This window comes from Giraffa tippelskirchi, chromosome 12 (genome assembly GCF_054371585.1).
Source record: "Giraffa tippelskirchi isolate mGirTip1 chromosome 12, T2T-mGirTip1v1.2.pri, whole genome shotgun sequence".
Taxonomy (NCBI): Eukaryota; Metazoa; Chordata; class Mammalia; order Artiodactyla; family Giraffidae; genus Giraffa; species Giraffa tippelskirchi.
This window is the reverse complement of record NC_137286.1, coordinates 106,595,034-106,617,485: the sequence shown is the minus strand read 5'-3', so window position 1 is coordinate 106,617,485 and position 22,452 is coordinate 106,595,034. Positions and strand designations below refer to the sequence as shown.

General features: G+C 42.2%; 1 protein-coding gene across 3 annotated transcripts in view; it reads left to right on the top strand.

Annotated features, from left to right (window-relative positions):
• The first annotated feature begins 5,312 nt into the window (after positions 1-5,312).
• IFT88 (intraflagellar transport 88) overlaps positions 5,313-22,452 on the top strand; it is a 61,447-nt gene continuing 44,307 nt past the window's right edge. For all 3 annotated transcript variants that reach the window (XM_081549029.1, XM_081549030.1, XM_081549028.1), the window contains exons 1-3: positions 5,313-5,418; positions 12,026-12,121; positions 15,623-15,685. In XM_081549029.1, the coding sequence (XP_081405155.1) occupies positions 12,032-12,121; positions 15,623-15,685 (153 nt within the window). In that variant the 5' untranslated portion in view covers positions 5,313-5,418; positions 12,026-12,031. The remainder of the gene's footprint in view (positions 5,419-12,025; positions 12,122-15,622; positions 15,686-22,452) is intronic.

The window sequence follows — 22,452 nt, the reverse complement described above, 5'->3', positions numbered from 1 at the left end:
GAAAAAAAAATCTACACATCCATGGAGGATACCAAGACATATAAGGCCTGGTCCCGGTTGATGGAAATAGTGAGTGTGATAGTCGCTCAGTCATGTCCGACTCTTTGCGACTCCGTGGCCTGGAGCCCACTGGGCTCCTCCGTCCATGGAATTCTCCATGCAAGAATACTGGAGTAGGTTGCCATTTCCTTCTCCACCCCACCCCCTTTTGATGAAAATAATCAATAAACAATTTATAATAGGAACAGAAAAGAGCTTTATTTGAGCCAAGCTAGAAGACTATAGCCTAGGAGACACAGATTGAAGAAGCACCTGTGGGCAGGTGACAGTATAGGTACAACCTGAAGTGTCTCACACTGCCTTGTATATTAACTTTTGATATCAACCAGTTAATGAGCCTGGTTTCTGTGGTGTGAATGGACAAAGGGTAATTCACAGTCCGATGTCCATTTATTTTAGAACAGATTGAAATTATTGGCAAGTTCAAGTTAATTTGTAACTTGCAAGTAAGAAATCTTTGGAGCCTGAGCACAAACCGTCCACCCAGAATTTAGGGTCTAACAATCCTCCCCAAAGGCCCTGAGGTTGACTTTTCTGGCCTTGGCTGGTGCCAGTTAGAGAAGCAGTGCTTTCCATGTTAAGGAATATGACTCTCACTGAGGTGGCTCTGGAGGGAAGCGCATAAGACATTCAATGCAGAATGTGCAAAATTAGGCCTACTCAAGGCAGTGGCACCCCACTCCAGTACTCTTGCTTGGAAAATCCCATGGACGAAGGAGCCTGGTAGGCTACAGCCCATGGGGTCACTAAGAGTCGGACACGACTGAGCGACCTCACTTTCACTTTTCCCTTTCATGCACTGGAGAAGGAAATGGCAACCCACTCCAGTATTCTTGCCTGGAGAATCCCAGGGATGGCGGAGCCTGGTGGGCTGCCGTCTATGGGGTTGCATAGAGTCGGACATGACTGAAGCGACTTAGCAGTAGCAGCAGCAATCCTTCTCTTGCACATTTCAACCCAAAGAGAACCCCTGGTAAAATGCCCTGTGGAGTATAGGTCACTAATATGTCTTACAAACAGTAAAAGATTTAAAAGAGTACATGGAACTTCAGTGACTGTATTTTCATGACATTGAGTGGTGACTATCCCCTTAATAAGTATTAAAAAGGATGATAAGCTTTACTGTTGTTAGCCTCAGGAAAGACTTGGTCTCAGCTATTTAAAAGATGAGGAAAAAAAATTTCAATTTACATTTTCAGGCTAACTGGCTTCTAGCTTTTACGGTTAAAGAAATTGCCACGATAATTTTAAATATTTAACAGGCAATCACTGCATTTCATGGTATTTTTCTGGGCAGAAGAGGCGAAAGGTCTTCACAGTGCCTAATAAATTACTTATTAGATAAACGAAGTGTTGCCAAGCTGGAGTGGGAACCCAGTGGTGATAACACCTGTGGTGTACTTAAGTAAACTTCTATGAATAAACAGTAACTATAAAACTGTTATGAAGGACTTCCCTGGTGGTCCAGTGGTTAAGAATCCTCCTTACAATGTAGGGGTCACAGGTTTGATCCCTGGGCCGGGAGGATCCCACATGCTGCAGAGCAGCTAAGCCCGTGTGCCACAGCTGCTAAAGCCTGCACATCTAGAGCCCATGCTCCGCAACAAGAGAAGCCACCACAACGAGAAGCCAGCACCCCGCAACTAGAGAGTAGCTTCCTCTTGCTTCAGCTAGAGAAATCCCATGCAGCAATGAAGACCCAGAACAGCCAAAAAATAAATTAAGTAAATATATAAATCTTAAAAAAAGAAACTATTATGAGCTCTGATACTGGCAGATCCACAGGGCCTCACATACACTAGGTATTATGGACCAAATCCTGTCCCCCAAATTCAAATGTGGAAGGCTCACCCCCAGGATCCCAGAATGGGACAGTATTTGGAGACAGGGCCTTTAAGGAGGGATTAAGGAGGGCCTAGATGTTGAAGCTGAAACTCCAATACTTTGGCCACCTCATGCAAAGAGTTGACTCATTGGAAAAGACCCTAATGCTGGGTAGGATTGGGGGCAGGAGGAGAAGGGGACGACAGAGGATGAGATGGTTGGATGGCATCACTGACTCAATGGACATGGGTTTGGGTAGACTCCAGGAGTTGGTGATGGTCAGGGAGGCCTGGCCTGCTGCAGTTCATGGGGTCGCAAAAAGTCGGACACGACTGAGCGACTAAACTGAACTGAAAAGGAGGCCCTGAGTGCAGGACTTAATCCAATCTGACTGGTGTCCTCATTTTATTTACTTATTTATATTTCGGCCACACAGTGCAGCCTGTGGGATCTTAGTTCCCTAACCAGGGATCAAACCTGTGCCTCCTGCATTGGAAGTGCAGAGTCTTAACCACTGGACCACTGAGGAATTCCTAGCATTTGACTTAAACACAGCCAACTTGTGTTCTCATCTGGGGCTTTGACCCAGGAGGGAGGTAGATAAAGGACAGGATGATTAGAAATGGTCCACAGGGACCGGGATGAAACCAGGCCCCAGTGGGAAAGCAGGACATGCCAGAGCCCAGAGCACAGCTGTGTGACCACGCGTCTACCCGCAAGAAGGCAGGTCTCACAGTACTGAGCCAGCAGGAACCCACAGCAGCAGACTAAGTGGGGTGGCCAACTTGTCCTGCTTTTCCTGGGATTTTCCTAGCTTGACACTCGAAAATCCCACACAGGTCCTGAGCAGAAGGTGAGGGCAGGTCACGGCTTTGGCCACTCACTTCTGGGGGATGGTTTTGGCTGGGCCTTACTGCCTGATCTGCTGTTGTTTTTCCAAACCTTGCTCCTTAGCTTCTCTGACAATTCCAAGTCACCTGATACCTTTCCAAAAAATTCTTTTTCTGCTTCAGTTAGCAACAATTGATTTTTCTTGGCCACAACAAAGAATCCTGAGTCCTGGCCCCTGAAGGGCCTTAGACTTTGTTCACAGGTTAAGGCCAGGAGGGACAGAGGGCTCCAGAAGGTTCTGAGCAGAGAGCAATGTGATCAGATTTTCACTGCAGAATGATCACGTAGGCTTATACTGTGGAGAACAGATGGAGTGACAGCGAGAGAAGATGGGAGTGAGGAGGCAGTGGTGAGAGTCAGGGGTTAAGGAAACTGGGCAGCATGAGACAGCTAACTGGCCTCCAGGTGGGAGGGGACAGACATAAGAATCTGTTCTCTCTGGAGCTTGTATTTTAGTAACACAAGTTATGTGACCTTAGCATGTTGTCTGGTGATGTAGGCATGTGCTTAATAAGTAGTAGCTTCATTACAACATTTGAAATGAGATGATCCTGTACACCCTGGCAAGTAACGGTATCATGCTCAAAGGGTGACCAAGTTGAAAGGAACTTGAATTTGTTTCTGATTTAAAACAAAACAAAGACAATTGAGGGAGCTGGAAATTTACATCCGGGAGATCTAAAGACATAATGAAAATGGAAACACAGAGACTTGGGAGTTCTGCAGTGTTCAGCAATTAATTCACCAAACATGCCGTGAGCAGCGGCTTGAGCCAGGCACGGATACTCTCAAGAGCGCCTCCCAGTGAACGAGCTAAGCGGGTGCATGACTGTGGCAGAAAGCACCAGCTCAGGGACAGGACCTTACTGTTCACTGCCAGCGAGAGCCTGGACTTCATGCCCCCTCGGCCCACTCGCTTCCTGAGTCCCAAGGGGGTAGCCCAGTGCTGCTGCACAGGCAGTGAGTTTGTGTCACAGTTAAAGGACCCTAGATGGAGGAAACCTCAGTCTTGTGATGAACTAGAGGCCAGCACGGGGCTCAGCATTTGCCCTGGAGGCAGACATTGTCTCTACTGTGCCAGAGAGCACAACCTGCCTTTTGCACTGGAGGGAGGCCATGATCCCAGTCTTCCATTGCATGCATGTGTGCAAGAGTCGTGTCCGACTCTTTGCGACCTCATGGGCTCCTCTGTCCATAGGGTTCTCCAGGCAAGAATACTGGGATGGGTTGCCATTTACCTCTCCAGGGGATTGTCCCAACCCAGGGAACAAACCTGCATCTCCCGGCATTGCAGGCGGGTCCTTTATCACTCTGCCACCTGGGAAGCCCTTCCTGTACAAAATTCTTTCAAAATACAGTCTTTATAGAGACCGAGTGGGAGAGAAATGACTTTAAGGAATCCACTCTGAGGTTATGGGAGCTGCTGGAGGCCCAGGGCAGAGCTGACGTTGTGGCTGAGTCTGAAGGCGGCTGGAAGCAGGACTCCCACATTCCCTGGAGATGCCAGTCTTTCCTCTTAGGTCTTTCAACTGATTGGACGAGGCCCACCCACATTATGGAGGATAATCTGCTTTACTCAAAGTCTATTGACCTAACTGCCAGCACACCTAAAAAACACCTTCACAGCAACAACTTGACTGGTATTTGACAAAAAACTGGGTACCATGGTCCAGCTGAAAATTACGTTAACCATCACAATGGTCCAGAACAGAAACAAGACACTTGTGGAGAACTGTCTCCCCACATGTACTTAAAGTCTGTTGTTGCTCAGTCAGTTGTGTCTGACTCTTTGTGACCCCAGTGACTGCAGCATACCAGGCTCCTCTGTCCTCTACCATCTCCTGGAGTTGGCTCAAACTCATGTATTGAGACGGTGATGCCATCCAACCATCTCATCCTCCACTGCCTGCTTCTCCTTTTGCCCTCAATCTTTCCCAGCATCAGGGTCTTTTCCAATGAGTCGGCTCTTCCAATCAGGTGGCCAAAGAATTGCGGCTTCAGCTTCAGTATCAGTCCTTCCAACGATTATTCAGGGTTGATTTCCTTTAGGATTGACTGGTTTGATCTCCTTGCAGTCCAAGGGACTCTCAAGAGTCTTCTGCACAATTCAAACTTTAAAACTTAAAGTTTAAAAGTCACTAATTACTGGTGTCTTTAGACGCCTCCTTGCCGATTTATTTTAAAATGTAGGAGAAACTTTAATGATGTGAACCAGTTATGAAGTCCACTCCTCATTCTCTTGCTGAGCATCACACTGAGGTGATGGCCTTGGGCCGACTCAGGCCACCCCTGAGGTGTCCAGGGCAGGAACACACAAGACAGAAGGACTGTGGCTTCCTTGCCTTCCGGTTCCCCGTGCCCGATTCCACCATCCCCGCCGCCTCGCTAGGACCGCCTCCGTGCGTCCCCTCCTCCTGCCCCCTTCCGAGGGACCGGCTCCGCCCCGCCACCCAGGCCCCGCCCCCGCCCTGCAGGCCTGTCTCTCTCTAAAGGCTCGGTCCCGCCCTCTCGCGGAGCACTGTGGGAGCGGCTTCCTTGGTTTCGCGCGTGGCAACGCCGCGGACGCGCCGCTCTCTGAAGAGTCCCGCCAAGGCCGCGCCCGCCCCGCCGCTCTCGCGGTCGCCCTCTTCTACTCGCGGCGAGGTAGGGAAGGGCCCCGGGGCGGCGCGGGTGCCAGGCGCCCTCTGAGGGGGCCTTGGAGGTGGGACGCGGGAGGGGGCTCTGTTCTTCCCCCCCGGGCGGCCCTAAACCCCTCACCGCGAGTTCGTGACGGGAAGCTCTGAAATCCCTGGGAAGGCTCGGCGGGTGAGGGAGGCGCGAGCTCGGGCTCCCCTCACAGAGGTGCGCGTCCCCGGGCCGGAGTCGGCCCCCGCCTCTGGGCAGCGGGCTGTCTGGTGCCAACCCCGGGGGGCAGGAGGCCGCCGGTCTGGACGGGGGCCCCGGGTGGTGGTGGGGTACATCCCGCGCTGAGTCCGGGAGGCGTCGTCCGGGGAGCTGCCTTTGCACCGGGCCTTGGTGGAGCTCGACCGCCTCACCTGGGCGCCTCACCTTTCCCCACCCGCACTCCATGTGTTTGTTCCCACAGTGTCAGTTTAGCCCGAGTTTCTCATAGATGAACTTTTTTGGTCTGATTAGCCCAGAAGAAAGCATCTCCAGTTGTAAAGCGGCTTGTTTTGCTGACAGACGTGTGAACTAAATTGACTTAAGTGGGGCTTGTAGTTAGGAGGTTTTCCTTGAGCACCGTGGTCCTCAGCGTGTGGTCCGTGGAACACATCAGCATCAGCAACACCTGATTAGAAACTTGTTAGAACTCCACGCTCCAAGGAATGAGGGTGATGACTCCCACCAGTGAATAAGAAACTGGTGAAGGCGGGAAGTGGCAATCTGATTTTAACAAGTCCGTGGGTTTCTGGCAAACGCTAACCTTTGCGAACCACTGATTTCGTATTACCTGACCTAAACCTTGTAAGTTAAAATTTTTTATATATCCAATATTAATAACTTAATACTTTCTGGAGGTATTTTGGAATGAACATTTATATATGATTGACATTTGCTGTTGTGAATTTTCATCTCCAAAATAATGGGAAATTAACTAAAAAGACCTAAATCTAGGATTTCTCTGGTGGCCCAGTGATTAAGACTCTGTCCACCGAATGTAGGGGGCATGGGGGAACTGAGACCCACATGCCCCGCTTTTTAGCTTAAAAAAAGGGAAGAATTCCTTTAGCTAGGAGCTAAACCCATGAATCTCTTAGAAGAAAACAAGTGTAAGTCTTCTTGAACTTGGATTAGGCAGTGGTTTTTTAGCTCTAACAACCTAAAGCACAACCAACCAAAGAATAATGTGTGTGAGAGCGTGTGCGTGCTCAGTACTGTCCGTCTCTTTGAGACCCCATGGACTGTAGGCTGCCAGGCGCTGTCCATGGGATTTTCCAGGCAAGAATACTGGAGTGGGTTGCCATTTCCTCCTCCCCGAGATCTTCACAACCCAGGGATCGAACCTGCATCTCCTGCATTGGCAGGTGGATTCTTAGGGTACCACTGTGCCACCTGGGAAGCCCATCATTGAAATTAAAAAGTTTTGTGCTTCAGAGGACAAGAAGGTGGAAAGACAGTGCACAGAATGAGAGGAAATATTTGCTAATCGTTTCTCTGACAAGGTCTAATATAAAGATGGGGCAACAGTGGAAACAGTGGCTGACTTTATTTTTCTGGGCTCCAAAAATCACTGCAGATGGTGATTGCAGCCATGAAATTAAAAGACGCTTACTCCTTGGAAGAAAAGTTATGACCAACCTAGAGAGCATATTAAAAAGCAGAGACATTACTTTGCCAACAAAGGTCCATCTAGTCAAGGCTATGGTTTTTCCAGTGTTCATGTATGGATGTGAGAGTTGGACTATAAAGAAAGCTGAGCGCCAAAGAATTGATGCTTTTGAACTGTGGTGTTGGAGAAGACTCTTAAGAGTCCCTTGGACTGCAAGGAGATCAGTCCTGGGTGTTCATTGGAAGGACTGATGTTGAAGCTGAAACTCCAATACTTTGGCCACCTGATGTGAAGAGCTGACTCATTGGAAAAGACCCTGATGCTGGGAAAGATTGAAGGCAGGAAGAGAAGGGGACGACAGAGGATGAGATGGCTGGATGGCATCATCGACTTGATGGACATGGGTTTGGGTAGACTCCAGGAGTTGGTGATGGACAGGGAGGCCTGGCGTACTGCGGTTCATGGGATCACAAAGAGGTGGACACGACTGAGCTACTGAACTGAACTGGACTTTTTTTTTTTTTCCCTTGCTGCAAGACTTGGTTTGTGGGACCAGGGAGTGAAGCCCCATGGCAGTGAATGTGCGGGGTCCTAACCACTGGACTGCCAGAGTATTCCCAAGGAATTCTTTTTTTTTTAAATTTATTTTTTAATTGAAGGATAATTACTTTACACAATTTTGGTGTTTTCTGTCAAACCTCGACATGAATCAGATCAAAAAAACCAATTTTTTAAAATGGGCAAAGCATCTGAACAGACAAAAAGTTACAGTTTTCAATAAGCATATGAAAGGATGCTCAGCATCTTTAATCACTAAGGAAATCAAACCAAAAATTGAATCCAAACCATAAAGATACCACTTTTTGCCTGCTAGAGTAGCTGTAATCAGAATAGGGCCAATAGCAGGTGTTGGCTGGGACATGGAGAGATTGGAACCTTCATTCGTTGCTGGTGGGATGTAAAATGGTGCAGCCACTTTGCAAAAGCCTAGAAGCTCCTCCAAAAGTTAAACATAATGTTGTCATGTGACCCAGCAATTCCATTCCTATATATATATATATATACACACATTCAATAGAATTGAAAATATGCGTCAACACTAAAGCTTGTACAGATAATTCTGTAAAGCAATTATCCTTCAGTTAAAAAATAATTAAAAGAATGCACAGAACTAAAGAATGCACAAGCTAAAGAATGCACTAAAGAACTAAAGCATATTCACTGTTTATACTGGAGTAGTTTTTTTTGTTAGTTTGTTTTTGGGGCTCCACTATAGGGGCTTGTGGGATCTTAGTTCATCCTGGAATGTGAAGTCAAATTGGCCTTAGGAAACATCCTACGAACAAAGCTAGTGGAGGTGATGGAATTCCAGTTGAGCTATTTCAAATCCTAAAAAATGATGCTGTGAAAGTGCTGCCTTCAGTATGCCAGCAAATTTGGAAAACTCAGCAGTGGCCACAGGACTGGAAAAGGTCAGTTTTCATTCCAATCCCAAAGAAAGGCAATGCCAAAGAATGTTCAAAGTGAAAGTGAAAGTCACTCAGTCGTGTCCGACTCTTTGCGACCCCATGGACTTAGTCCATGGAATTCTCCAGGCCAGAATACTGGAGTGGGTAGCCTTTCCCTTCTCCAGGGGATCTTCCTAACCCAGGGATCGAACCCAGGTCTCCCACTTTGCAGGTGGATTCTTTACCAGCTGAGCCACAAGGGAAGCCCAAGAATATTGGAGTGGGTAGCCTATCCCTTCTCCAGGGGATCTGCCTGACCCAGGAATCGAACTGGGGTCTCCTGCATTGCAGGTGGATTCTAGAGTGTTCAAACTACCGCGCAGTTGCACTCATCTCACACACTAGCAAAGTAATGCTCAAAATTCTCTGAAGCCAGGCTTCAGCAATACGTGAACTGTGAACTCCAGATGTACAAGCTGTATTTAGAAAAGGCAGAGGAACCAGAGATCAAATTGCCAACATCTGCTGGATCATCAAAAAAGCAAGAGAGTTCCAGAAAACATCTATTTTTCCTTTATTGACCATGCCAAAGCCTTTGACTGTGTGGATCACAACAAACTGTGGAAAATTCTTCAAGAGATAGGAATTCCAGACCACTTGGCCTGCCCCCTGAAAAATCTGTATGCAGGTCAAGAAGCAACAGCTAGAACTGGGCATGAAACAACAGACTGGTTCCAAATCAGGAAAGAAGTTCATCAAGGCTGTATATTGTCATCCTGCTTATTTAACTTATATGCAGAGTACCTCATGAGAAATGCTGGGCTGGATGAAGCACAAGCTGGAATCAAGATTGCCAAGGGAAATATCTATCACCTCAAATATGCAGATGACACCACCCTTATGGCAGAAAGCAAAGAAGAACTAAAGAGCCACTTGATGAAAGTGAGAGAGGATAATGATAAAGTTCGCTTAAAACTCAGCATTCAGAAAACTAAGATCATGGCATCCGGTCCCATCACTTCATGGCAAATAGATGGGGAAACAATGAAAACAGTGACAGAGTTTATTTTGGGGGGCTCCAAAATCACTGCAGATGATGACTGCAGCCATGAAATTAAAAGACACTGTCTCCTTGGAAGAAAAATTATGACCAACCTAGACAGCATATTAAAAAGCAGAGACATTACTTTGCCAACAAAGGTCTGTCTAGTCAAAGCTATGGTTTTTCCAGTAGTCATGTATCGATGTGAAAGTTGGACTATGAAGAAAGCTGAGCGCCGAAGAACTGATGCTTTTGAACTGTGGTGTTGGAGAAGACTCTTGAGAGTCTCTTGGACAGCAAGGAGATCCACCCAGTCCATTCTAGAGGAAATCAGTCCTGAATATTTATTGGAAGGACTGATGCTGAAGCTGAAACTGCAATACTTTGGCACCTGATGCAAAGAACTGACTCATTTGAAAAGACCCTGATGCTGGGAAAGATTGGGGGCGGGAGGAGAAGGGGATGACGGCGGATGAGATGGTTGGATGGCATCACTGACTCAATGGCGTGCTGCAGTCCATGGGGTCGCAAACAGTCAGACACGACTGAGTGACTGTGAACTCAACTATGGGGCTAGTGGGATCCTAGTTCATCCACCAGGGATTGAACCCAAGCTCTCCGCAGTGACAGCACCGAGTCCTAACCACTGAAATGCAGGGAATTCCCTTGTTTTTGGTTTTAGATTCCACAGATAAGTGAGATCATGTAGTTTTTGTCTTTCTCCATATGGCTTAATTTTGCTCAGCATAGTGCCCTCTTGGCTTCCCAGGTGGTGCAGTGGTAAAGAATCTGCCTGCCAATGCAGGAGATGCAGTTTTGATCCCTAGGTCAGGAAGATGCCCTGAAGAAGGAAATGGTAACCCATTCCAGTATTCCTGCCTGGGAAATCCCATGGACAGAGGAGCCCGGCTACAGTCCATGGGGTTGCAAAAGAATAGGATACTACTTAGTGACTAAACAACAATGCCATATAGATCCATCCATGATCATAATGGCAAAATTTCCTTTTGCGGGCTGAATAGTATTCCATTGTGTGTGTGTGCATGTGTTTGTGTGTGTATCACATTTTCTTTATCCAGTTATCCATCGATGAACACTTAGGTTGTTTCCATATCTTACTTGTTGGTAATGATGCAGCAAACATAGTGGTGCAGATACTTTTTTGAGTTACTATTTTCATTTGCTTCAGATAAATACCCAGAAGTGGAATTGCTGGATCATTCAGTAACTGTATTTTTAATTTTTTAGTAACCGCCATACTGTTCTCCATAGTGGCTTCATCAGCTTATATTCCTACCAGCAGTGCACAAGGGTTTTCTTTTCTCCACATCCTCATCAATGCTTCTCTCCAGTGTTTTTGACAATAACCATTCTAACCAAAGTGAGGTGCTATCTCCTTGTGTTTTTATTTCCCTGATGATTAGTGAGGTTGAACATCTTTTCATGACTATCTGTACTGTCTCATTTGGAAAAATGTCTATTTAAGTCCTCTGCCCATTTAAAAAAATACTGTATTTATTTTTGGTTGTCCTGGGTCTGTGTTACTGTGTGAGGGCTTTCTGTAGCTTTGGTGAGCAGGGGCTGCTCTTCGTTGTGTTGCATGGGCTTCTTATTGTAGCTTCTTTGTTGTGGAGCACAGGCTCTGAGCTGACCGGCTTCAGTAGTTGTGGCACGTGGGCTCAGTAGTTGTGGCTCAAAGGCTTTAGAGCACAGGCTCCATGGCATGTGAGATGTTTCCAGACTAGGGATCAAACCCTTGTCTCCTGCATTGACAGGTGAATTCTTAACCACTGGATCACCAGGGTGACTACCTCTGCACATTTTTTAATCGAGTTTTTGTTGTTGTTGTTGAGTTACATGAGTTCTTTATATATTTTGGATATTAACCTCTTATCAGATACATGATTTGCAAATATTTCTCCCAATTACCTTTTCATTTTGTTGATGATTTCATTTGCTGTGCAGAAACTTTTAAGTTTGATTTAGTCCCACTTACCTATTTTTAGTTTTGTTGTCATTTCTTTTGGTGTCAATTCCAAAAAAGATGTCATCAAAACTGATGTCAAGGCACTTACCATCTATGTTTACTTGTACAAGTTTTATGGTTTCAAGTCTTATGCTCATTTTGCATTGATTTTTGTATATGGTATAAGGTAGGGGCCCAGATGTACTTTTTTGCATGTGGCTGTCCAGTTTTCTCAACACCATTTATTGAAGAGACTATCCTTTCTCCATTGTTTATTTTTGGGTCCCTTGTCATAAATTAATTGACCTTAAATGCACAGGTTCATTGGGGCCTCTCTGTTCGGTTCCATTGACTTGTGTGTCTGTTTTGATACCTAGTTTTAAGAATTTGACACGAAAAATGTTTAAGCCGTAAACATACGTAGACATAAATTTGACCAGAAAGGTTGTTAATAGTTACATTTTATTTCAATTAAGAATTATTTCTTATTTCAAGAATACATTTACAACAGTGATTTTTCATAGGTACAAATGATGCAAAATGTACATCTGGCCCCAGAAACAGATGAAGATGATCTTTATTCTGGCTATAATGACTACAATCCAACCTATGATACCGAGGTAAAAAAAAAAATTGTTTCATTAGTTTTTACTTTGGTCTTTGCTAACCAGCTGGTTTGTGAAAATTTTGGATTTGACGGTTCTGCTATATTATGCTTTACATTATGTTAAGTTGATTAAAAGCCTAGAAAAGTGCTATTACTGAAGACAATACTTACTTCTACCAATAGTAATAATCGCAGCAGAAGGGAAAAGCATAGAAATGTGAAAAAATGTTATGGAAAAGAATTAGGATCAATTATATTCTTGTATTCTTTTGCACTAGTTATCTGAATGTGTATGTTAAAAGACTTAGATCCCTTAGGTGCCTAAAATCGGTTTTTTTAATGCTCTAAATTTGAAAGGTCATGTGGAGTTATTTTTCTTCTTTGAATTAAATTGTACAAGTATTTTATAGAAAAACTAGAGAATAAAAATAAAGAAAAAATTAAAATCGTAGAAACTGTTACCACCCAGAGATGAACATCAACTAAGTTACAGTACTTAATGCTAAATGTTTCCCTCTGCAGAAATATATGTGTGTATATATATATATGTACACTGTATGTCTATATGTTTTTGGAGAAAATGGTGCACTGTGTGTACTGTTTTATAACCTGCTTTTTTCCTTTTATGAATGTTCACTTATGTCAACAAGCCTATGTCTGCTTAATATTTAGTAGTATAGTAATTATAGGATGAAATTGTTATTAAGACAATTATTTGATTATTTTAAATCTGTTTACATTGTGAGAGTTACAGTTTCCAAATTGTAAAAGACAAAAACCAAAAGAAGCTGCTTTATAAATTTACCTTGCATTAGTGTGTGAAACAATTTAAGGATGAAAGATATCAGCATTAATTTTCTTGCTAGTATGTGAGAATCAAATATTAGCATTCAGAGGACTTTAATTTAGGAACTTTCATTCTATTCTTGAGTTTTTCACATGGCTTTCAGTCATTTTTGAAGTTTTTTCCTCTGGAGAAGAATGATGGTTTGTGAATTTAAGACTTAGAAAGCAAGAAGAGAAAATAGAAACTATTCATTTACTCTGTATGAAATAAAAATCTAGGAGATACTATTTATCATAGAAAATTTGAAAAATACAGAAGATTGGAGAAAAAAATAAAATGACAAATACTGTTACCTGGTGATGACCTGTACTGTAGCAGGTCCTAGCACCGATGTTTTGCTGTGTTCCTTGTCTTTTTATATAGATAGATGTGTCCCTCCCTATATATTTAATACAAACATCTGTATACATGGATATGACTATACAGACTAGTTTTAAAAAATATGTGTTAAAACATGGGCATTTTCCTAAGTTAGTGTTAATTATGAAAACCATTGAATCTTTCCCTTTCTCCCAGTTATAAAAGTTACATGTATAAAAAATATATGTGCCCATTGTTGGAAAACAAAATTGTCCATAATCCCAGCACTCAGAAGTAACTACTGCTAATGTTTTGTTTGTCTTTCCTTCATGCATATACATAGAATTTTCTTTTAGAGTGTTTGGAATTGAACTGACAGTTACTTTTCTGTCTGCTTATCTATTTTTGGCTATGTCATAAACAATATCTCATGATACTAAAAATTTAAATATAATACTGACTATATACAGTTGATTACTTTCTGACTATAGGATTGTTATTTATAATTTCCTGCTCCTATTAATAACAATAGCACAATGAACAATTTTATGCATAAGTAATTTTTTACCTTGTGATCAAACATTTCTTGGGTAGAGTCCCACAAGTACAATTAGTAGATCATCATGATCGTTTTTAATAATATCAGATAAACTTCCTAACTCTTCAGGTCATCACAGTGTGGCTTCATTATCTATTAATAACTTGAAGCAAATATTCAGAATATCATACACAAAAGTAAATTACACAGTAAAATAAAAATTTGGTTTACTCATGGTTTCCTTTTATTTTAATTAATTGGAATAAATTAACATATAATTGAATTACTTGAAACTGTTGCTAAGGTGTTCATAGATTATGCAAATTGTTAATCAGATCATGAACAAAGGAAAAGAAATGACAAAAGTTGCGTTAGTTTGGTATTTGTAATTGGAGAATTTGTTGATAGGTTTTAGTTTATCATTTAGTTAGACTTCATTGAGTTGATTAATTGAATTTTACTAATAATATAGGAATATTAGACTTTTTTTTCCTAAAAGATGTACCAAGGGAGCCCTTGGCTTGTACTCATATGAAAGTTGCCTGGTTTCTATAGCTGAGTGAGATTTGTGTACTTACTTAATTTTTTTTTTTCTTTTGAAGGGACTCAGCCATACATATACATGTATCCATTCTCCTCCCTCAACCCCCCTCCCATCCAGGCTGCCACATAACATTGAGCAGAGTTCCATGTGCTACACAGTAGGGCCTTGTTGGTTATACATTTTAAATATAGCAGTGTTGTACTTACTTCATTTTATGTAGTTGATATGGAAGGTTATAAAGATTATTTGAAGTAAAACTAAAGAATGCTTGTGCATAATCATGTTTAAAGTACATTGTATTTTGTTCATGTGTAAAGTACATTCTGGTTATAAAAACACATTGTCTCCAGGGTTTTAAAAAGCTAATTGATACTGACTCACCTTTTTTTTAGTGTATTGTTTGTTTTTTAGTAATTGGCAAGTATATTTCTGTGAGAAGTAGACTGGAGTGAGTCAGAGGCGAGTGTGAGAAGTGTGCACTGATGTGTATAGAGTACTGGACTCAGAGCTTGTGGTGGGTGGTGAAGGAGGCAGAGGCAAAGGCTGGTTACACTGGCAGTTGGAAAATAGTATTTTGTCCAGGAAACCTGGGGGCCCTGGTAACTTGCCCCTGAGTAATGTGACTTTCCTCAGGTTCCTGAGGGAGAATGTGAGCATGGGTCAGGAATCAGCAAAGCACAGTAACGTTTTATGTCAGCTGAGCCTTTGGTTCCAAAGCATGACAGGTTGGACCCAGTGGAGTCTCGGCTGGCTCCAGTCTGAGTCTCAGACTTTACCTCTCCCTGAGATGAAAAACTATTTTCACTTGGGAGATGAGACAAGAGAGTTTGCCCAATTTCTGGGAGAGGATGCAGCTTTTTCTGTCCTCAGCTTCTCAGGTAAGGCTAGTAGCCACGGCCCAGGATATGGAAGAAGAGAGGTGGGAGAAAGGATGGAAGGGGTGATTCTCTGTTCTTGCTGCTCCAGCCACTTGGAAGAGAGAGACAAGAAAAACTTGATCTTGGGACCAGGCATGCTGACAGTACCCATTGAGCCAGTAGCCAGTGACATGTCCTTGCACTTGACTAGATTGTCAGTGCTCCTCTCCCCAAGGGAGAGAGGGCCTTTGGTATTTTGTGTCCTGTGAAGGGGAAGTTGAGGACAGGAGTCCTTGAGCTCTACCTGGATGTCAGCAGATGAAGAAAGATGGATCCTTGAGGATCCTGAACACCAAACAGTAGTGGTTAAACATTTTTTTAAAATTTGTCACCTCACATTGAATGTTAAATTTGCCTTTTTGTTTTAGGAATTGGAGAATGACACAGCCTTTCAGCAAGCTGTGAGAACTAGTCATGGCAGAAGACCTCCAGTAAGTGAATTTTTTTTATTATGGTAAAAAAAAACAACTAACAAAGCTTACCCTGTTCATTGTTTTTAATGTACACATTGGGAGTGCTAAATTAATTCCCATTGTTGTGAATCAGACCCCTAGAACTTTCCATTTTCCCAAACTGAAGCTCTGTCCTCACTGAACAACAACGTCCTCCAGCTGCTGGCCCCACCTTTCTACTCTCTGTCTCTATGTATTTGCCTGTTCTAGGTGCCTCACGTAAGTGGAATCGAACAGTTATTTCACTCAGCATAATGTCCTCAATTTTCATCCATGGTGTAGCAGGTATCAGGGTTTCCGTCCTTTTTAAGGCTGAATGACGTTTCATTGTCTGGATGGACCACATCTTGTTCTGCACACACTTGGGTTGCTTCCACCTGTTGGCTGTTGTGAGCAGCACTGCCGTGAACTTGGGGACACAAATATCCGGAGGCCCTGTTTTCAGGGTGTATATCTGAAAGTGGGGTTGCTGGATTGTATGGTAGTTCCGTTGACAGGGCACTCAGGCTCCCGTTCCTCTACTCATCACTAACACTTGTTATTTCATATTTTTTGATAGTAGCAGTTTTAATGGGTATGAAGTGGTTCTCATTGTGGTCTTGATTTGCATTTCTCTGATTATTAGTGATGTTATCTTTTCATATACTTTTTGGCCATTTGTGTATGATCTTTGAAGAAATGTCTGTTCAAGTATTTTGCCCATTTTTTTTTTTATTTTGCCCATTTTTAAGCTGGGTTATTTAATGTTTTGTTGTTGAGTTGTAGGAGTTCTTTATTGGAAATATGCTTTGCAGATATTTTCTCCCATTCTGTAGATAGCTGTTTTTTATTCTGTTGATTAGATCCTTTGACTCACAAAAGGCTTTATGTTTGATGTGGTCCCATTTGTCTGTTTTTGCTTATATTGCCTGTGCTTTTTGATGTCATATCCAAGAAATCATTGCTAAGTCCAATGCCATGAAATTTTCCTCTATGTTTTTTTCTAGCAGTTTTATAGGTTTTAGGTCTTATGTTTTAGCCTTTAATCTACTTTGAGTTCATTTTTGAATGCTCTATAAGATTGAGGGTCCAATTTCATTGTTTTGCCTGAGGATATCCAGTATTCTCAGCACCGTTTGGGAGAGACTGACCTTCCCCCATTGTGTGGTCTTGATACCCTTGTTGAAAGTCATTCCTTCCATTGGTTTCTTATGCCAGCACCACATTGTTTCCAGTGCATAGCGTTGTAATGTGTTTTGAAATCAGCAGATAGGAGTCCCTCAACTTAGATCTTTTTCAAAATTTTTCAGCTCTCCAGGGTCTCTTAAGATTCAAAATGAGTTTTAGGTTGGATCTTTCCATTTCTTAAAAAAAAATGACATTGGGATTTTGGTAGAGATTGCATTGAATCTGTGTGTTGCTTTGAGTAATATAGATATCTTTTTTTTAAGTAATTTATTTATATTTGGCTGTGCTGGGTATTTGTTGCTGCACACGCGCTTTCTCTAGTTGCAGCGTGTGGGCTTCTCATTGCGGTGGCTTCTCTTGTGGAGCGTGGGCTCTAGGGCATGCAGGCTCCAGTAGTTGTGGCTCATGGGCTTAGTTGCCCCGAGGCATGTGGGTTCTTCCCTGACCAAGGATCCAACCCATGTCCCCTGCATTGGCAGGCAGATTCTTTTTTTTTTTTTTAATCCAGAATATATTTTGGAAACTTTTATACTGATACCAAAGCCAGGCAAAGACACTACAAGAAAATTACAAATATCCTTTACAAATACTGGCCTAGAAATCCTGAACAAAATACAAGCAAACCAAAGCAGTATATTACAAGGATTATACACTATGACCAAGTGGGATTTATTCCTGGAATTTGAGAATGGGTCAACAGACAAAAATTAATCAATGTGATATGTCACCATAATAGAATGAAGGGAAAAAACCCAAATCATCTCAATTGATGCAATAAAAGAACTTGACAAAATTCCACACCCTTTCACAATAAAAACACATAATGAACTAGAAATAGAAGGAAACTCACTATGATAAAGGCTATATAAGAAAACCCCACTGCTAACAACATATTTGGTGGTAAAAGACCAAAAGCTTTCCCCCTAGAATTAGGAATAATACCCACTTTTGCCACTTCCAATCAATTATAGGGCGGGTGTATTCTTAACCACTGAACTACCAGGGAAGTTCAATATGGATATCTTAACAATATAAAGTTTTACAGCCTTGAATACAGGATGCCTTTCCATTTATTTGTTTCTTTTTCAGTTTCTTACAGCAATGTTTTATAGTTTACAGTATATCCAGTAAGTTAATTTTAAAGTAATATAGATCAAAGAATGTTTATGCTCTTGAGAATATAAATATTATTATTTATGTAAGACACTGGAATATGTTTACCCAAAACATTATTTTAAAAAAATTTGTCTTTCTAATTTTTAATGTTATGTAAATATTGATCTTTGAAAACACTGGGGCTTAAGTTGCAAATTACTCCTCCCTTGGATTAATGACCATCCGCTAATTAATCCTCCACCAGTACGTACATGGCTAGAGTGATTGTTTTCAGTGTTATTAGTAAAGTTTTTTTTTTTTTTGACTTTTTTTTTTTTAATAAATTTATTTATTTTAGTTGGGAGCTAATTACTTTACAATATTGTAATAGTTTTTGCCATACATTGACATGAATCAGCCATGCGTTTACATGTGTTCCCCTTCCTGGACCCCCCACCCACCTCCCTCCCCATCCCATCCCTCTGGGTCATCCCATTGCCCTGGCCCTGAGCCCTTGTCTCATGCATCGAACATGGAATGGTGTTCTGTTTCACATATGATAATATACATGTTTCAATGCTATTCTCCCAGAACGTCCCACCCTCACCTTCTCCCTCAGAGTCCATAAAATTGTTCTATGCATCTGTGTCTCTTATTCTGTCTCGCATATAGGGTTATCGTTACCATCTTTCAAATTCCATATATATGCATTAGTATACTGTATTAGTAAAGTTTTTATATGTCACACAGAGAATAGACTTCTGCCTTCCATAGTACATGAAATCTATCGAGCATCTTTTGTAGTTGAAAATAAACAAGGTTGGCACTAGGTAAAGAGAGAAGTACAGAAAGTTCTATGCCTAATGTTCTGCCCACTCATGGCTCCAGAGCAGTGGTTCTCAGTGCCCACTCACCCACCTGCCCTGGCACATGTTTGCCCTGGAGATATTTTTAGTTCTCATAACCTGGACCAGCGCCTAGCATCTTGGAGGCAGCAGGCCACTCCACAGTAAGTTACCTGAAAGAGGCCGGCAGTGCCAGGCCGACAGGCTGTTAGGGAGTGAATCCCCTGCTGTACATGGCGTGTCCTCCCGTCTGCCCTCCCTCACTCTGTCAGAGCCTCTTCCCTCCCACCACACTTAACTGTTCTGCAATAATGAAAGGTCCACATTAAACCACTTCTGGTGGGAAGGACCTTGCCCGTCACATTTGTGGGGTACCCTACTCGAAGTTAGAGAGCACAGCCATCCATCCACAGGACTGTCCTCACTTCTAATTCCAGCTGCAGCCATCTTCAGCATCTGTAATTTTCTGAAAAGACTCAAAGAACTCACTAAAAGTTGTTATACTTAACGGTTTATTTCAGGAGAAGGATACAGGTTAAATCTGCTGAGAGAAGAGAGACCTGGGGCAGAGTCTGGGAGGTCAGACGTGGGGGGTCTGGTCATCCTTTCCCTGTGGAGCCCTGGGTGGCATTAACCCCCACTAGCCCCTCTGGGTGGTGACGGTACTTGTGGAGCCAGCAAGGAGGCCCTGCCATGACTCTGATGTCCAAGGTGTTTATGGGGCTCCATCACATACTGTCCTTGTAGCTGCCCATTAGTCTCTAGCCCCTCATGGAGGTTCAAGCTATTGTATCTGGGAGTTAGACTGTCTGGTGGCCAAAGCCCTCCAGGGAAACAGGGATGTATCAGGCAGGACATTACAGGGGCATACAGATCACCTCCCCGTAGTGAAGGGCAAAGCCAGTGCTCTCTTTGGGCGAAGTCAGTTCTTGACTACACATTCCATAAGCTGTATTTTAATTTTAAGGTTACCTTCATTATGGAAAGGAAAACTATAGATTGAGTTCTTGCACTTGGCTAGTGACAAGACTGTAACCTTTTTGAAGAGGTAGACTGTCTTATTTATTGATCTTTGCTTGCTGTGGGTACTCCACAGATCTTTATATCACAACTTAGTGAATAAGCAAAAGTCTTCAGTTTAGTGATTTGGTGTATCAACAAGTGATAATGTCTCCAAGCTGGCCCTTCATTGATGTTTAGAAATGACTTCAGAGACCCTCATGTTATAGACAGGAAACAAGGCTGGGAGGAGAGGTCTCACAGTTACCTGTAACCAGGACAGAGAGTAGGTCTACACCCTGTTGAATGATATTGTCATCACACCCTACTTACTGTATTAAATGAGAAAAAACTGTGCAGCTTTTATAGGAGAGGCATTGAGCTCATTTAAGAGGGATAAAATTCCAGCTAGCTCCAGAGAAAAGTGGACACAAATAGAAATTACAGGGCGTATTGTAATTTGTGTTGTAAAAAGAGTATAAATTGCTCTGGGACCACAAAGATAAGTTCTTTATCCCTAGTTGGGCCAGTCAGGAGATAAATGTACAGTTGAGTATTTAAGGATGTGTGCAGTTAAGATCAGCCTTGAGATATGTGAGGAAAGGCACTGTGGGTGAGGGTGCAGGGTGAGTAAGGAGCGAGGTGACACAGGATCCAGTCTTTCTAAGAGATCAGTCCTGTGCCAAGAGTAAAAACCAGAAGAACAGATCTAGTCATTCAGTTCAGTTCATTCGCTCAGTCGTGTCTGACTCTTTGCGACCCCATGAACTGCAGCACGCCAGGCCTCTCTGTCCATCACCAACTCCCGGAGTCTACCCAAACCCATGTCCATCGAGTCAGTGATGCCATCCAACCATCTCATCCTCTGTCGTCCCTTTCTCCTCCTGACCCCAATCCTACCCAGCATTAGGGTCTTTTCCAATGAGTCAACTCTTTGCATGAGGTGGCCAAAGTATTGGAGTTTCAGCTTCAACATCAGTCCTTCCAATGAACACCCAGGATTAATCTCCTTTAGGATGGACTGATTGGATCTCCTTGCAGTCCAAGGGACTCTCAAGAGTCTTCTCCAACACCACAGTTCAAAAGCATCAATTCTGTGGTGCTCAGCTTTCTTCACTGTCCAACTCTCACATCCATACATGACCACTGGAAAAACCATAGCCTTGACTAGACGGACTTTTGTTGGCAAAGTAATGTCTCTGCTTTTAAATATGCTATCTAGGTTGGCCATAACTTTCCTACCAAGGAGTAAGCGTCTTTTAATTTCATGGCTGCAGTCACCATCAGCAGTGATTTTGGAGCCCCCAAAAATGAGTGATTAAAAAGAAAAATAGTCTCTTTCCTTCAGTTTGTTCTCACAGAAAATTTTTGCTGGGACCCACATCCTTCCTTTTCATGTTTTTCCAAGACCTGTTATCTATCAGTTTGGTCAAGTTTGTTAATGATTTTGTTCAAATGTTCAGTATTTTTATTGATTTTTTTGGGGGGATGCAGGAATTGCAGTTCTATTATTATTAATGAGAAAAATAGATCGTACACTATGATTGTGGATTTTTTTTTTGTTTAGGTTTTTGTTTTATATATTTGTAGCAAAAACATTAAGAATTGTTATATTTTTATGTTAAATTGAGTCTTTAATTGTTATGAAATGTCCTTCTAGCCCTAGTAGTGCTGTGTGTCTGTTTTGTCAGGTATTAGTACATTGCTGTAGCTACCGGGGTTCTCTTTTGTCTAGTGTTTGCATTGTATGTCTTCCCCATTTTTTACTTCCAGCTTTCTCATATCTGTGTATTTGAGATATATTTCTTAGAGAAATATTTTTTATTAGCAACATGAATAGAATTCTGTTTTTTTTTTTAATATTGTCAGATAATCTTATTCTTTTAGTGAAGTATTTCATCTACTTACATTTAATGAAATTGGTTTCATTTGTTGTCTTCGTATTTGCTTTTTCTTTTTTCTGCCTTCTTTAGCTTAGCTTACCTTTTCTTGTTTGATGTTTATTACATTTCTCCCTCTGTTATCTTGGGAGTTTACATTCCTTGGCCATTCTTTCAGTGTTTTTGTAAAGATTACAATACTCATCTTTTAACTTATCAAAGTCTAGTATAATTTAGTGTTTTACTACTTCCAAGACAATGCCAAATTTTTACATTATTTTCAGTTCTAGAATTTCCACTTATCCATTTTTTGTAGTTTTCAGTTCCGTACTGAAATTGTCAATCTTGTCATTTGATTCACTGAACATGTTGAGCATGCTGGTCAGAGTCTGTGATGTTTCTTTCCATCATATGATTCCCCTTCTGCACGTCTTTCCATTTTGTTTCTCTTGGATTTTGATTAGGGACTCTTGCTCCTATGTGTTTGGTTGTTTTAGACTGAATGCCAGACATTATAAATGAAACATTTTAGAGATAATTTAAGGCATGTGTCTGTGCTGTCTAGAATGATAACCACTAGCCATGTTGTGGCTATTTATATCTAAATCATTAAAAAGTAAGTAAAAAGTTAAAATCCAGATACTACTGCCTGAGCCACATTTCAAATGCTAAACAGCCACGTTGCTGCCTTATCAGGGCAGGTGTCTTTTACTGGAGAGAATTTACTTTTGTGCATGGCTGCAGAGATGCTTGGAACACT